Source organism: Ammodytes marinus (genome assembly GCF_949987685.1).
Source record: "Ammodytes marinus genome assembly, chromosome: 19".
In the NCBI taxonomy this organism is placed as follows: domain Eukaryota; kingdom Metazoa; phylum Chordata; class Actinopteri; order Uranoscopiformes; family Ammodytidae; genus Ammodytes; species Ammodytes marinus.
In genome coordinates this window covers 10,176,823-10,189,829 of record NC_137223.1, presented here as the reverse complement: position 1 = coordinate 10,189,829, position 13,007 = coordinate 10,176,823, and the positions used below count along the sequence as shown (strand labels likewise).

Sequence of the window (13,007 nt, the reverse complement as noted above, 5' to 3'; positions counted from 1 at the left end):
TATGCATTAGAAATTCTTCTTTATCTTAGCAAACAATTTCTTTAAAAACAAACTTTTAAAAAATGTTTGTTGAACCTACTATATATACGAGATCCTGCGATTTAAACAGTCCAAACCTGCATGTGATGATCCCTTGCTATTTATAGTCCTCGATTCCTACATGAATCACTTCCCTCGAGCAACATGAAGGCCCCAAACATAAATGTCCAGGTCACGTTTAGAAAAAGATGAGGGAGTGAAAAGAGGAATGATTTTCAGAGTTTTGGAAAACGCCCCGCCTAATCTAAAGCAGATCTTTAACACTGTCGTTTAGGAAATGCGTCTGGTTCAGTGTCCATTATTATTCCTCAGTGTTGCATTACAGACAACAAAATGACACTACAAACGTTCATAGTACATTGTGCAAAAGCTCTTGGCTTTTCCCTTCTTACAAACCAACTCTGTTTAGGCTTGATATTCTACAGGGTATAATTGATTCAAAATTGAACTTCTTTTATGTGTTGGATGTTCACTATCAGGAAGTTGTCCCGCTCATGCACTTTAATTGAACAAATAAAATGGGTACAAATGAATGGAAATAAAGTAATGTGCTTTTTTGTTACTAGTAGATTGAGGCAGCGTTCACACATTCAATACATTTAACTTTTTGATATATTTTCATCACCACCCCCCTCCCCGACCAGTCAAGCCAACCCAAAAGCCATACAGCCGCGGCTCGGTGGTGATGGTGGACGAGATCATGCACGACAGCCCTTCCAAGTTCAGGTTTCCAGAAGCCGGCCTCCGCGTCATGGTCACCAGCCATTTTGGACCCAAGACCCGTCTGCGCATGGCCAGTCGCCTCATCATCACAGAGGTACAGAGGGGCGTTGTGGCTCCAAATCAGGGGATTTAGCTGCTAAAACTTTTTGTCCAGTGTTTTTTTTCTTTTTGGCGGGGGGTGGTGTTTACTATTTTAAGCTTGGAGACTTGAGTTTGGTTTCAAATGAGTTTGTATAAGCCCCAAAGGCTCCTTATCTCACTCGCACAGTGTACGAGTGTGTTGTTTTGTTTTTTCATCATTTGACAGCCGAAACAAAATGTGGCAGTATAGTGCAGCAGTCGTAAGTAGCAGTGTGTCTGCTCATGTGCTCTTTGACTTAGTGTCTTATTTTCTGAAAGCGTCAGAAGTTGGTGCAAGCCGCCAACGGAGTGGAGACACAAGTGATTGACGGCGGGAAAGTTGAAATCGAGAACGGGAACGTGCCAGAAGACAAACCGGAAGAGCCCAAGGAGAATGACACCATCTCGCCGTTTGGTGTTCCAGGTTTGTCATTTGTGTGTTTATAATTTGGCATGCATAGATGGATATAAAGACTATACATTACTCTCCACTTCAGTCTTTATTGACGTCCTCGCTCAAATTGTTCCATTTCGTATTGAATAAATCAATGTATAAGTAATGCAAAAGAAAATTGTCTATGATGTTGGCCCTTACAATAGACAGAAGACAACATACACTCAACAAAAATATAAACGCAACACTTTTGTTTTTGCTCCCATTTTTCATGAGATGGACTTAAAGATCTAAAATTCATTCCAGATACACAATATTACCATTTCTCTCAAACATTGTTCACAAATCTGTCTAAATGTGTGATAGTGAGCACTTCTGCTTTGCTGAGATAATCCATCCCACCTCACAGGTGTGCCACATCAAGATGCTGATCTGACAGCATGATTAGTGCACAGGTGTGCCTTAGACTGTCCACAATAAAAGGCCACTCTGAAATGTGCATTTCTTTGCTTTATTGGGGGTCTGGGGACTCGGAACCTGTCAGTATCTGGTGTGACCACCATTTGCCTCATGCAGTGCAACACATCTTCTTCGCATAGAGTTTATCAGATTGTCAATTGTGGCCTGTGGAATGTTGGTCCACTCCTCTTCAATGGCTGTGCGAAGTTGCTGGATATTAGTGGGAAGTGGTGCACGCTGTCGTATATGCCGGTCAAGCACATCCCAAACATGCTCAATGGGTGACATGTCCGGTGAGTATGCTGGCCATGCAAGAACCGGGACATTTTCAGCTTCCAAGAATTGTGTACAGATCCTTGCAACATGGGGCTGTGCATTATCTTGCTGAAACGTGAGGTGATGTTCATGGATGTATGGCACAACAATGGGCCTCAGGATCTCATCACGGTATCTCTGTGCATTCAAAATGCCATCAATAAAATGCACCTGTGTTCTTCGTCCATAACAGATGCCTGCCCATACCATAACCCCACCACCACCATGGGCCACTCGATCCACAACATTGACATCAGCAAAGCGCTCACCCACACGATGCCACACACGCTGTCTGCCATCTGCCCTGAACAATGTAAACCGAGATTCATCCTCTCCAACGTGCCAGACGCCATCGAATGTGAGCATTTGCCCACTCAAGTCGGCGACGAGCTGGAGTCAGGTCAAGACCCCGATGAGGACGACGAGCATGCAGTTGTGCAGAAATTGTTTGGTTATGCAAACCAATTGTTTCAGCAGCTGTCTCAGTGGCTGGTCTCAGACGATCTTGGAGGTGAACCTGCTGGATGTGGAGGTCCTGGGCTGGTGTGGTTACACGTGGTCTGGGGTTGTGAGGCCGGTTGGATGTACTGCCATATTCTCTGAAACGCCTTTGGAGACGGCTTATGGTGGAGAAATGAACATTCAATGCAGGAGCAACAGATCTGGTTGATATTCCTGGTGTCAGCATGCATACCAATTGCACGCTCCCTCAATGCTTGTGGCATCTGTGGCATTTTGCTGTGAGACAAAACTGCACATTTCAGGGTGGCCTTTTATTGTGGACAGTCTAAGGCACACCTGTGCACTAATCATGATGTCAGATCAGCATCTTGATGTGGCACACCTGTGAGGTGGGATGGATTATCTCAGCAAAGCAGAAGTGCTCACTATCACACATTTAGACAGATTTGTGAACAATGTTTGAGAGAAATGGTAATATTGTGTATCTGGAATGAATTTTAGATCTTTAAGTCCATCTCATGAAAAATGGGAGCAAAAACAAAAGTGTTGCGTTTATATTTTTGTTGAGTGTATGTGCCGAAGAATGACATTGACAATCCAGTTGCTGGGAAGAACAGATTTTCACAAATCAATGATTATACAGAATATATATATATTTTTTAAATGTAATGATTTGTGGAAAATGTATTCAGAATGTAAAAACGAAATGCGAGCGTTCTGTAAGCTGTTCATGTATTCTGATCAATAAGTGGATTATGTGTATTTGTGTACTGCAGCGGGTATTGGCAGCAAGTTGAAGTGGCTCATCTCGTGGCCTCTGCTCCTGTTGCTGTTCTTTTCCATTCCGAACTGTGCCAAGCCTCGCTGGGAGAAGTTCTTCATGCTCTCCTTCATCATGTCCACTGTCTGGATCGCCGTCTTCTCCTACTTTATGGTCTGGATGGTAAGTGTCACAACAATATGGGACGATAATTATTTCATGCAAGATGCAGCATTCACAATCTCTGAAAAATTCAAACGAGCGATTCCCAATAGCTGTGTTTATAGGCTTGATGTCCACAGCCACTCAGCATGAAACACTTTGAATATCCCCTGGAGAAAACATATTTATATCTGTCTTACGCCATACTCTTGTAAATCCCTGTGGAGGTAAATGGCTGCAAAAATACAACTAGACTACACACTGTATCTTTAGGTGTTAGACTTTCTCCTATTACATCGTCTGTGTTTTTTTTCCATCATGTTTTAATGATTGAATGTTTAACAGAACAGGTCTAACAGTTCCTCCTGAATCTTTTCTGACTTATACTTGTAACTTTCTATTTTTGTTCTATAAAATTGGGAATTACCTGGAATCTTCAATCCAAATGTAGCTATTTTTCTTTTGTTAAAAGTTGGCAAAAGAAATGTTCAATTAACATGCGCTACCATGTGCAATATTCAGAGTTGGTTTATGGAGAGAAACAGCTGGGGGCACTAATTTTGCAGTAGAGTGCCTGGATGGCGTAATGAAATGAGTGCCAGTCAAACCTCAAACTTGTTTGTTTCATGATTTCATTTGAGGAAGGCTACAGTTTCCTCATCGCCCCTAACAGATCTGATCAGTGGATGTTTAAGTATGTATGTTTTTAGTATCTTAAAGTATGTTTAAGTCAGGTCAGCTTCCTGTCATATTAAGCTTCTATCTCTACCCCATTCGTTCCCCCTCAGCCAATCATAAAAACTCTTGACTGTGCAGAGTGTGTGCATTTCTCTCAGGTGACCATAATCGGTTACACTCTGGGAATCCCTGACGTCATCATGGGTATCACCTTCCTGGCAGCCGGCACCAGTGTCCCAGACTGCATAGCCAGTCTCATTGTGGCTCGCCAAGGTACACCTTTTTACCATCTGGAACATTGTTCAAATTGAGCTAATTTTGTCTGGAATTATAACAAAAATAGAAGAGCCAGATATTTTACCGCGCGTCCACCAGAACATTCTCATTTTCATTGGTCACTGGAAGAAACAGACAATTTTACAGTGGAAGGACCAACATCTTAACATTTTGATACATTTCTCTAGCCATTGCATTTACAAACCAAGTGTAACATACTTGCAGAGTCCATACATCTGTCGTCCCCTTTGTGCATAGAAAATAGTTGAGAGACGAATAGGGATGTACGGAGCACAGGAACAAGAGAAAATAGTTCCGAGCTGTTTATAGATTACAGTGTAGCCCTGCGTCACTACCTCCCCAGCTGACTGGACAGGCCAGCCGAATATGTACCTTCATCTAGCAAACAGTGTTCTTCTAGTTGACATGAAAGTCTAAAAGAAACTTCACGTCCCTGCTTAAAGTTATAGTTATTATTATTATTATTATTATTATTATTATTATTATTATTATTATTATTATTATTATTATTATTATTATTATTATTATTATTATTATTTTTTTATTTTTATGTAAAACTTCATTTGGTTTTGGTTGCAGGTTTGGGAGACATGGCAGTGTCCAACACCATCGGCAGTAATGTGTTTGATATTCTTGTGGGACTGGGGGTTCCCTGGGCCATACAGACCATGTGTGTCGACTATGGATCAGAGGTAAGGCGCTTGTTTCCTTTACAATAATTCAGACCAGCCCAATACCCATACTACCCTGTTATTCAGTATGGTAGAAAAATAGTCAGAAGCAGCATGCAAAAACTACCCGGATGCCCACTACATCCGGTTGAGATTTTTAGTGCTGAAATCAGCCTACTATTTGGGCGATTGTGACCCACAACCCAATGCGCACCGGGTGACGTCACATCGACAGAGCTTCCGAGTGAAAACAACCAGCGATGTGACGGATATATAGGCAAGATCAAAGCACATGATCAAATAAATAAGACAAAGTATCACCCAAATATCACCCTACTGCATTCTAACTAGATACTTTTTATGATCAGCCGTAGTATGTAAATAGAAAGAAAGTGTGCGATTTGGAACGAAGCCCTCAGCTATGCTGTTTTATTTTGTGCAAGAGTGTATTATACAAATCAAATCCAGTCACTAGTTTATCTCTGATTCCGCATATGATGGAAGCAGCTAAACATGTAAATGTCTCCTCGTCTTGTGTGTTACAGGTGATGATAAACAGTCGTGGCCTGGTTTACTCGGTGGTGCTTCTGCTGGGCTCTGTGGCCCTCACGGTGAGCAACAGATAATGGAGGCTGGAAGATAACCTGGTTCAATGCTGAAGTGTACCGTACATGTTATTAGTAAAACATCCCATCTACTTTCATACAAAATATCATCCCCGTTTGGCTGCGCTTGGTTGAAACAGCGTCTCTAATTGGTTCATACAAATATTTAAAATTCAGTTGAGCGCTTTCTTTCAAAGGAAACAATGCAATTTTCCTTCGAGTAATTCTACTGAATTCGATAAGGAACTGGAATATGAGACTCTCACTGGAGCAAATAAACCAAAATGTCCCTTTTTATTGCAATTCACAGTATGGCATCTATATGAAAATTTGTTTTTTTCAACAAAGCTGGTAAACATATTATTTTACAAAGCAAATCCCCTTTTTAAATTTACATTTCAAAGCTTAGTTAAACTTAGGAAGTTGTGTTCCTGGAGCTTGTCAACAGCTAACAAAACACTGCATGTTTTTTTTCTGAACTTGTCATCTCAAACTCGTATACGTAGATCAGTTATGTACCAGCTACAAAAGACCAACAACAACATGGTCACACTGCTGTAGTGTGATCACACTGTGACACTGTGGATTTAATTTTTATAATTTGGTCAGTTCAGAAAAATGTATAATTGGATAAAACAATTGGGTGCAGCCTTCTATTCTGCTTTGTTTAAGTAGATATTATCACTTGTTTTTTACGCCCAGGGCACATTAATCCTAGCCTGGAAATCCAGACCCACATCTCGACCGACGTAAGCTGCGAAACAAATTAACATTTGCTAGCGGCGAGTCTGGATTTCCAGGGTAAATGAATCTTTCATTGAGAGAGGATCCTGCACAAGCCATTCTGATGTATCTTGTCCTCTGTGCAGGTGCTGGGCATCCACTTCAACAAATGGAGGCTGGACGTGAAGCTGGGTATTTACGTGCTGGTTTTGTACGCCATCTTCCTCTGCTTCTCCGTCATGATCGAGTACAACGTCTTCACCTTCGTCAACCTGCCCATGTGCTTTGATGACTAGTGCAAAGCAGCATGCCTCGGATACCAAAACCTCAGCGCTCCCGTAACAACCCCAAAAATCTTCTCATCTTTTTTTCAATTATACTACTGGACCTATCTGCGGACTCCTTATCCCCCCCCCCCCTTGTGCTCTCTCTCTTGTAATCCTTTTACTACCAAATACGGATCTCATTTTCTCCAAGACGGTAGTACACACTGTAAGAGTGGACTTACCATTCTATGTCTCCAATTTGTCCCTCTTGTCACACAGTGCCAGTCCTTAATGCCCATTATGTTCAGGGCATTGCCTGTTATTGCAGTACAAGTCTTTATTCCCCCTTCTGTGCGCCTGTTAACTTTCTACCCATCTAGCATGCCTCTTTAGATGTCGGGGACCTCCAGAATCAAAAAGTGCCCCCTTTGTTGAGTGTCGGTGTGTGTCGTCCCTGTTTTTGACACTGTAGAATTCCCCAGCACATCATTTTCCAAAGCTTTTCCACAAACCAACCCAGAGTCTGTGAAAGGGAAGAAAAAAAAATCCCAGAAAGAGATTACTCTCCTCGAAAGAGTTCACCACAGCACCCAAAGAAAAAAAAAGTACACTACCATTGTCCCATTCAGCCTCCCCTGGACGGAGGGTTTTGTCCTGGGCAGCTCCCCTCCTCCAGTCTGGACCCCCCCCCTCCCCCTGGCATGGCCTATTGGCATCAGGGAGCAGATATACTGTAAGCGCTTAACTTCACCCACCCCTTCCGCAAGCTCTTCTTCTCAAACCCTCCATCGAAGCTTGATCAAATCTGCTTTGTTTTCTTTAAAAGAACAAACGAGGAAAAAAAATACATTTTGTCCGGACACTTTGTCAAGAAGTATCGCATCCCAGATCCAGTTGACTGTGAGGGTGTTATGCATATGCAGCACGGCACAATGTAAAACTTGTAAACACTTATTTTTTTTTGCTGTTGGGTTTTCTTTTGTATTTGTTTTTTTCAAAAACAAGGTTTTGTCTTAGTACGAAATATATACGGTGGAGAGCTTGTCGCAAATAATAGGACATTGCCTGTTTTTCACTGGAAACAAATTGCACATGAAAACACTTTTTTTTCTTTCTTGCTTTTGTGCTGTAAGGAGATTTGACCACTCGGGAGGTTGTACCTGGCTGGTGGTGGTGGCGACTCCACTCCAGCGTTTTTTTTCATTCTGTGATGGGTCAGTCCACTTTCCCCCCTCTGCACAACTTCAGAAAAACAAACTGACTCCAGATCTGTGGGCTGCATCTAATTATTTTGTTTTTTTTCGTCATCATCGGGTGACTCATCTCGAGACAGCAGCAGAAAGGAGGCAGCTGTTTAACAAAGGAAAGAAAAGAAAATGCAAATAAACTAGGCAGGTCTCAACATTGACTGTCTGCTAGGACGCTCTCTGGCCAGTAGGGGGTACTGCAGCCCCTCTACGTAGGAGTAGGGGGGGCTGACAGTTATCAGGGAAACTCGGAGAAGGACAACTCTAGGAAATGGTGATTGGTGATGGTCTCTTGATTTTGAGTGACATGTAGATATTGCACTTTAACAGCCGTCCTCTCATTCTGAATCAACTAGTGCTTCCTTCTTGTACCTGTGTATACTTGTCTTGTGTGAAAGTGTGTGTGAGAGTGTGAAAGGAAACTGTGTGTGTATGTATGTGTGTTTGTGTGCGTTCTCAGTATGGGCCCGCACTATGTTTGTCACACCATGGCTCTCGCCTCTCGGAACGGACCGGAACCTCGTTAAAAAACACCATGAGCACACTCACCTCTCTGTCTGCAGTGCATGCTGGGACATTAAAACGCAGCTCCTCCACAGCACAGCAAAAAGGCTGAAGGGTTTACCGCCCAACCCACTTTTACAAAAATCGGCAGCTACGAGCTACACTGCAAACCAGACGTTTGACATCATGCAAAAAAAAATTTGCCCGTGAGGAATCCACTGAGTGAGGTGCCCAGAGACTTAAAAACTTAAAAAGAGCGTGTGTGTGCGGATTGTTTTAGGTGTTTGAAAAATATTTCCTCTGCCACACCCATTGGCAGCAGGCACTTGTATATGCAATCTCAATTTAAAGAATTCTATGTGACAGAAGGCCCCTGCAAGGTTGCCATATAAAGACTTGGGGGGGGGGGGGGTGATGTTGGTTTGTCTAGTAGTACTCGATGTGTGAGCTCACAGGTGTGCTTTTGTGACAGAACTGAGCCCAAAGGACCGACAGAGCAGTGGCTTTGAGGGAAGTCTAATCTCTCCTCCGCGCACACACAATTTTCGCCACTCTTGTCTACCCCTTTGCACAGGGGCATTAACTCTCATCAACCCAAACTGTAAGGGAAGCAGGTGGAAGGCATGGATGGATGGATAGATGGATGGCTTTTCTGCCACAACCCTTGGAATGTCGTCACTTTTTAAAAGGACCTGGGCAAGAGCAGAGCAAGGAATCAAAAATGAAAAGTTGGACCCCCTTAAGCTGCTACTCTATCAAGGGTTCAAATGGCTGTGTTTACTGGATGGGGGGTGACCACACAGGGCCTACAGACTTCTCCAAACACCCACTCAACATCTTCCTCCTCAACCTTCCCAGTCAGTCTTCTGTACATACAGGACCTAATTAATTTTTTTGTATACCTTTCGTTTGGAAAGCACGTCTGTACTGTACTTGAGTTGATTCAGAATGTGCAGTGTTAAGGTTTTTTTCATGTACGTGTGTATATTTTTGTTGTTGCTCTGTGTGGTCATGTCCCGGGTTGCCAGGTTTGAGCCAAAACGCCACAGCAGGGGGGAAAAAAAACTACGACTCGTCCATTTTCTATTTATTTTTGTCCTCATCCAGAAAAAAGGCGAACGTTCTCACCAGTTTTCTGATTAGCATCTTTGTTATCAAGTACTTTTCTGGAAGTGGAAGGTTGAAAAAAAATGGAGTTGAATTCTGATGCCATATTTGTCGTAGCTCTGCATAACTTACAGATCGTATGGGAATCCTGTGTACAAAATAAGCTCACACATGTTGGAACTGGCAAAAGAACACAAAGAGAAGATCGGTATGTATTTCTTGATTGAATGCGACCTGATGCACTGTGAGCTCAATGTGACGTAGGAGTTGTTTGTCAAGAATAATAAATGATTAAAAAAAATATATTTAATGTAAAGTTAATTACTATAAAACATTATTGAGGACATCTGTATAACTTATATGAATGTATTGTCTTGCTATACTGGACATATCCAACCAATGCATTTTACTGTAAAGCAATAATGTGAAGAAGAAAAATAAATAAAATGGCAAAAATAATTCCTGTACGTTTGTCTCATAAATTCTTGGATTGTTTGTGAAATACTCAAATTAAATTAAGCCATTTGTACATGTATCTGTGGCCTGTGCAGTTTTGTTTTAACACAGCATGTACTCAATGTTTTTAAATTAGAATTTATTTTACTTTTTCTTGCCCATAGCTTCTTCATACTTGTACTCCAATGTATTTCAGAGGAAAATAATGTGTGTTTTACTTCGTCCCCTTTGAGATAAATACTCTAGATTTTAAAAAAATAATAATAATCTGTAGAATGAGTATACTTTTAAATGTAATATTTAAAGTACATTCAGTTGATAATGCTTTTGTATCTAAAGGAGCTCTGCAGGAATTTAGTGTTACACTTTTATTTCTATTAAATTGGGAGGATGAGAAAACTAAATGTATGCAGCAGAAGCCAAGATACCTCTACTTAAGGTCACTTGTATGAGTCAAACTCCCAAAACACTGGATCCTGCATTTCCCATAATGCAACCTCAGAAAACTCCTTTCTTTTTTGGATGGACTGTATTGTTCTACACATGACAAATGTGAAAAACTTAATTTGTGAAATAGGTGAAGTTTCCCTTTAGGTTAGATTTTGATTACTGGACTTTTAACTTGTAATGGAGTATTGTTGCGTTGTTGTTTTGGTAATTGTATTGCTTTAAATTAAATCTACCTCTGAATGTTTACTTAAAGTTGCTTCGAGGAACTTTTAAATATTTCTATAACAGTCAAATTTTTCCTCTGATGATCATAAATTAACTGTAACAGCGAACGAGACCATCAGTGCAAATAATTCTGTTTTTATATAGTTTTTATTAATGCATTTGTCCGGGTCGGACGCCTGCATTAATCGTGACCCATCCCGCAATCTCTTGTTCATTCGCTTTCAACATGGACATGGACCTAATAGCGAGACACTGGCACCCTGGCACCGGCTGGCACACTTTATTTTTATAAATACATTTTATAATTGTTTTAATTATTCAGGTTTGCTACAATAAGATATATATGATAGAAAGTAAAACACCTTCAGACTTGATGACTTTGAGTTTTTTTCCCCTTAAACCCGAAACAAAATGACATGGTGCAGCTTTCATATGAGCAGTTTAAGATGTGTAATAAATCTTTCTGGTTGAGATGACCCTTAAGTTAAAGTTAATGAGTTTGATGTTCTCCACATTGCATCTCTGTTGCACCAGCAGGGATCAAAATGCTTTTCAAGAAAAGTAGTTTATGTTCCTCCTTAAATCCCTTTGATATATTTGGCCCATATAACATTGGCTTGATGCCTACTTTCTGCTTAGTTTTCTATTCTGCCGGCTTGATTTTTAATCAAATGTTCCATCATCTTCCAATCACATACGCTCTGGATAAATTCACATTCAACAGTCAACGCTCTAATAATAACATAAAGCAACAATCCTTTTAATTTGGGGGATAAGTGTGAGATTAGATAGCAAATAAATAATTTGCTATTGAAGAATCTTTCAGAAGGATATCTAAATGATGAGAGCCACTTATGATTTAAACCATGCTACAACCGAGTGCATTTTTCCCCCGGATTGAATGATGAATAATGATTTATTGGTCCTTGCTGAAAACTTGTCTCGTGGTCCTCATGGAAATGTGTGTGATAATCACACTGCAGAGAGCTGCACTTAAACAGGATGATTGCCAAAACAATTTGTTATTTACAGCGACTGCTGGCGACGTGTAAAGAGTCCATTGAGGGTCGAGTGATGGGAAAATGCATGCTTTGATTGCATATTGCCTCCCCTGCTGGTGCTATTAACAGCAGCAGGGGGCAATGTTGCAACACGAGCCAGCACATCCCAGTGTCACAGCCTGACAAACTTTGTTACAGCTCAGGGTGAAAATGAAAATGAAGCCTCCCTTTTACCCAAGTGAATAAGGCTCCAGTAGTCTATGATATAAAGTTTCCAATATCAAACTGTCATAGTGCAACCATGCCCTGGAACCAATGCTTTATACTGGATGCCCTACACACACAAAAGAAACATACTGCACATAATGTGTTAATGATGGATGTCCATATCTAACATCAACCAGCAGACAGGCAGCCAGCCATCTGGGCTGACCAGCATGGCCTGTGTGAGCTACTGGTGCTTCTCCCCCTAATGAGCCACCCTCTCGGCTATACCGCGCTGCAGTTAACAAGGCTTTCTGTCAGCCCTGATCTTGTGCACTGATGAGTTCCCTGTCTGCCCCCTAACAAGCCCGTTTGGGCAGCTACTGCGTGTCTCCTGTGACCGCCAGCTTAGCTCCCATCCACCATTTTAATGTGTGTTTCACATTTAGAGATTTCGACGTGTACGGTGTAGTGATCCTGTCTTTGAACAGTTTTTTTTTCTGTTTATCCCCCCAATGCCCCACACAGTTGCAGTTTTGGTACATTTGCTCTCCTTGTTTTGTACCTTGCTGTTTTTTTTGTTTGCCTCCACTCAGCTGTTTGGGTAAATTGCTGTGCTGCAGTGATGGATGGTGAGCAGCCTGGTGTGCTGTTGCTGCTGCTTGCGGCAATCCCCCATAAGGGCTTCCTGTGTTGCTGAACTTTAACTTTAACTGCTGCTTTTGGTTTGGCTTTCCTCTCTAGCATTCTCACATCAGCTGGTGGAGTTATACTTGGCAATTTTGTTTAAAGGTGGAGTCAATGATTCATGAGAAAGTTTGTGCTCAAAATATATCTTTTGTCCAAATCAGTGAATATCTCCTCACAATCTGCTACCTGTCCGTACTGTCTGTGCCCTGAAATCCAGTATTAATAGACAGCCTAGGCTCTGTAAACGGGTACTTTAACAAACATCATACACCGTACACCCTACACACAGTATGGACAGGTAGACCGTGAGGTGATATTCAATGATTACGACAAAAAGTTATTTGGACAACAAGCATTCTCCAGGATTGCTGACTCCACCTTTAAAGTGTCAGAACATGTCTCACTTACCTCTTGTGGTGCTAATCCATGCCGACATTGTGGGTCAGAAC

The 13,007-nt window shown here is 41.5% G+C and overlaps 1 protein-coding gene across 1 annotated transcript in view; it reads left to right on the top strand.

Annotated features, from left to right (window-relative positions):
• Positions 1-6,704, top strand: part of slc24a4b (solute carrier family 24 member 4b) — a gene marked incomplete at both ends in the record, with an annotated part of 39,021 nt that extends 32,317 nt beyond the window's left edge. Inside the window, 7 exons of the mRNA XM_080047417.1 lie at positions 684-856; positions 1,162-1,306; positions 3,289-3,455; positions 4,271-4,385; positions 4,989-5,101; positions 5,626-5,691; positions 6,555-6,704. Coding sequence (XP_079903543.1) covers positions 684-856; positions 1,162-1,306; positions 3,289-3,455; positions 4,271-4,385; positions 4,989-5,101; positions 5,626-5,691; positions 6,555-6,704 — 929 coding nt within the window. The remainder of the gene's footprint in view (positions 1-683; positions 857-1,161; positions 1,307-3,288; positions 3,456-4,270; positions 4,386-4,988; positions 5,102-5,625; positions 5,692-6,554) is intronic.
• Between the last annotated feature and the right edge of the window lie 6,303 nt (positions 6,705-13,007).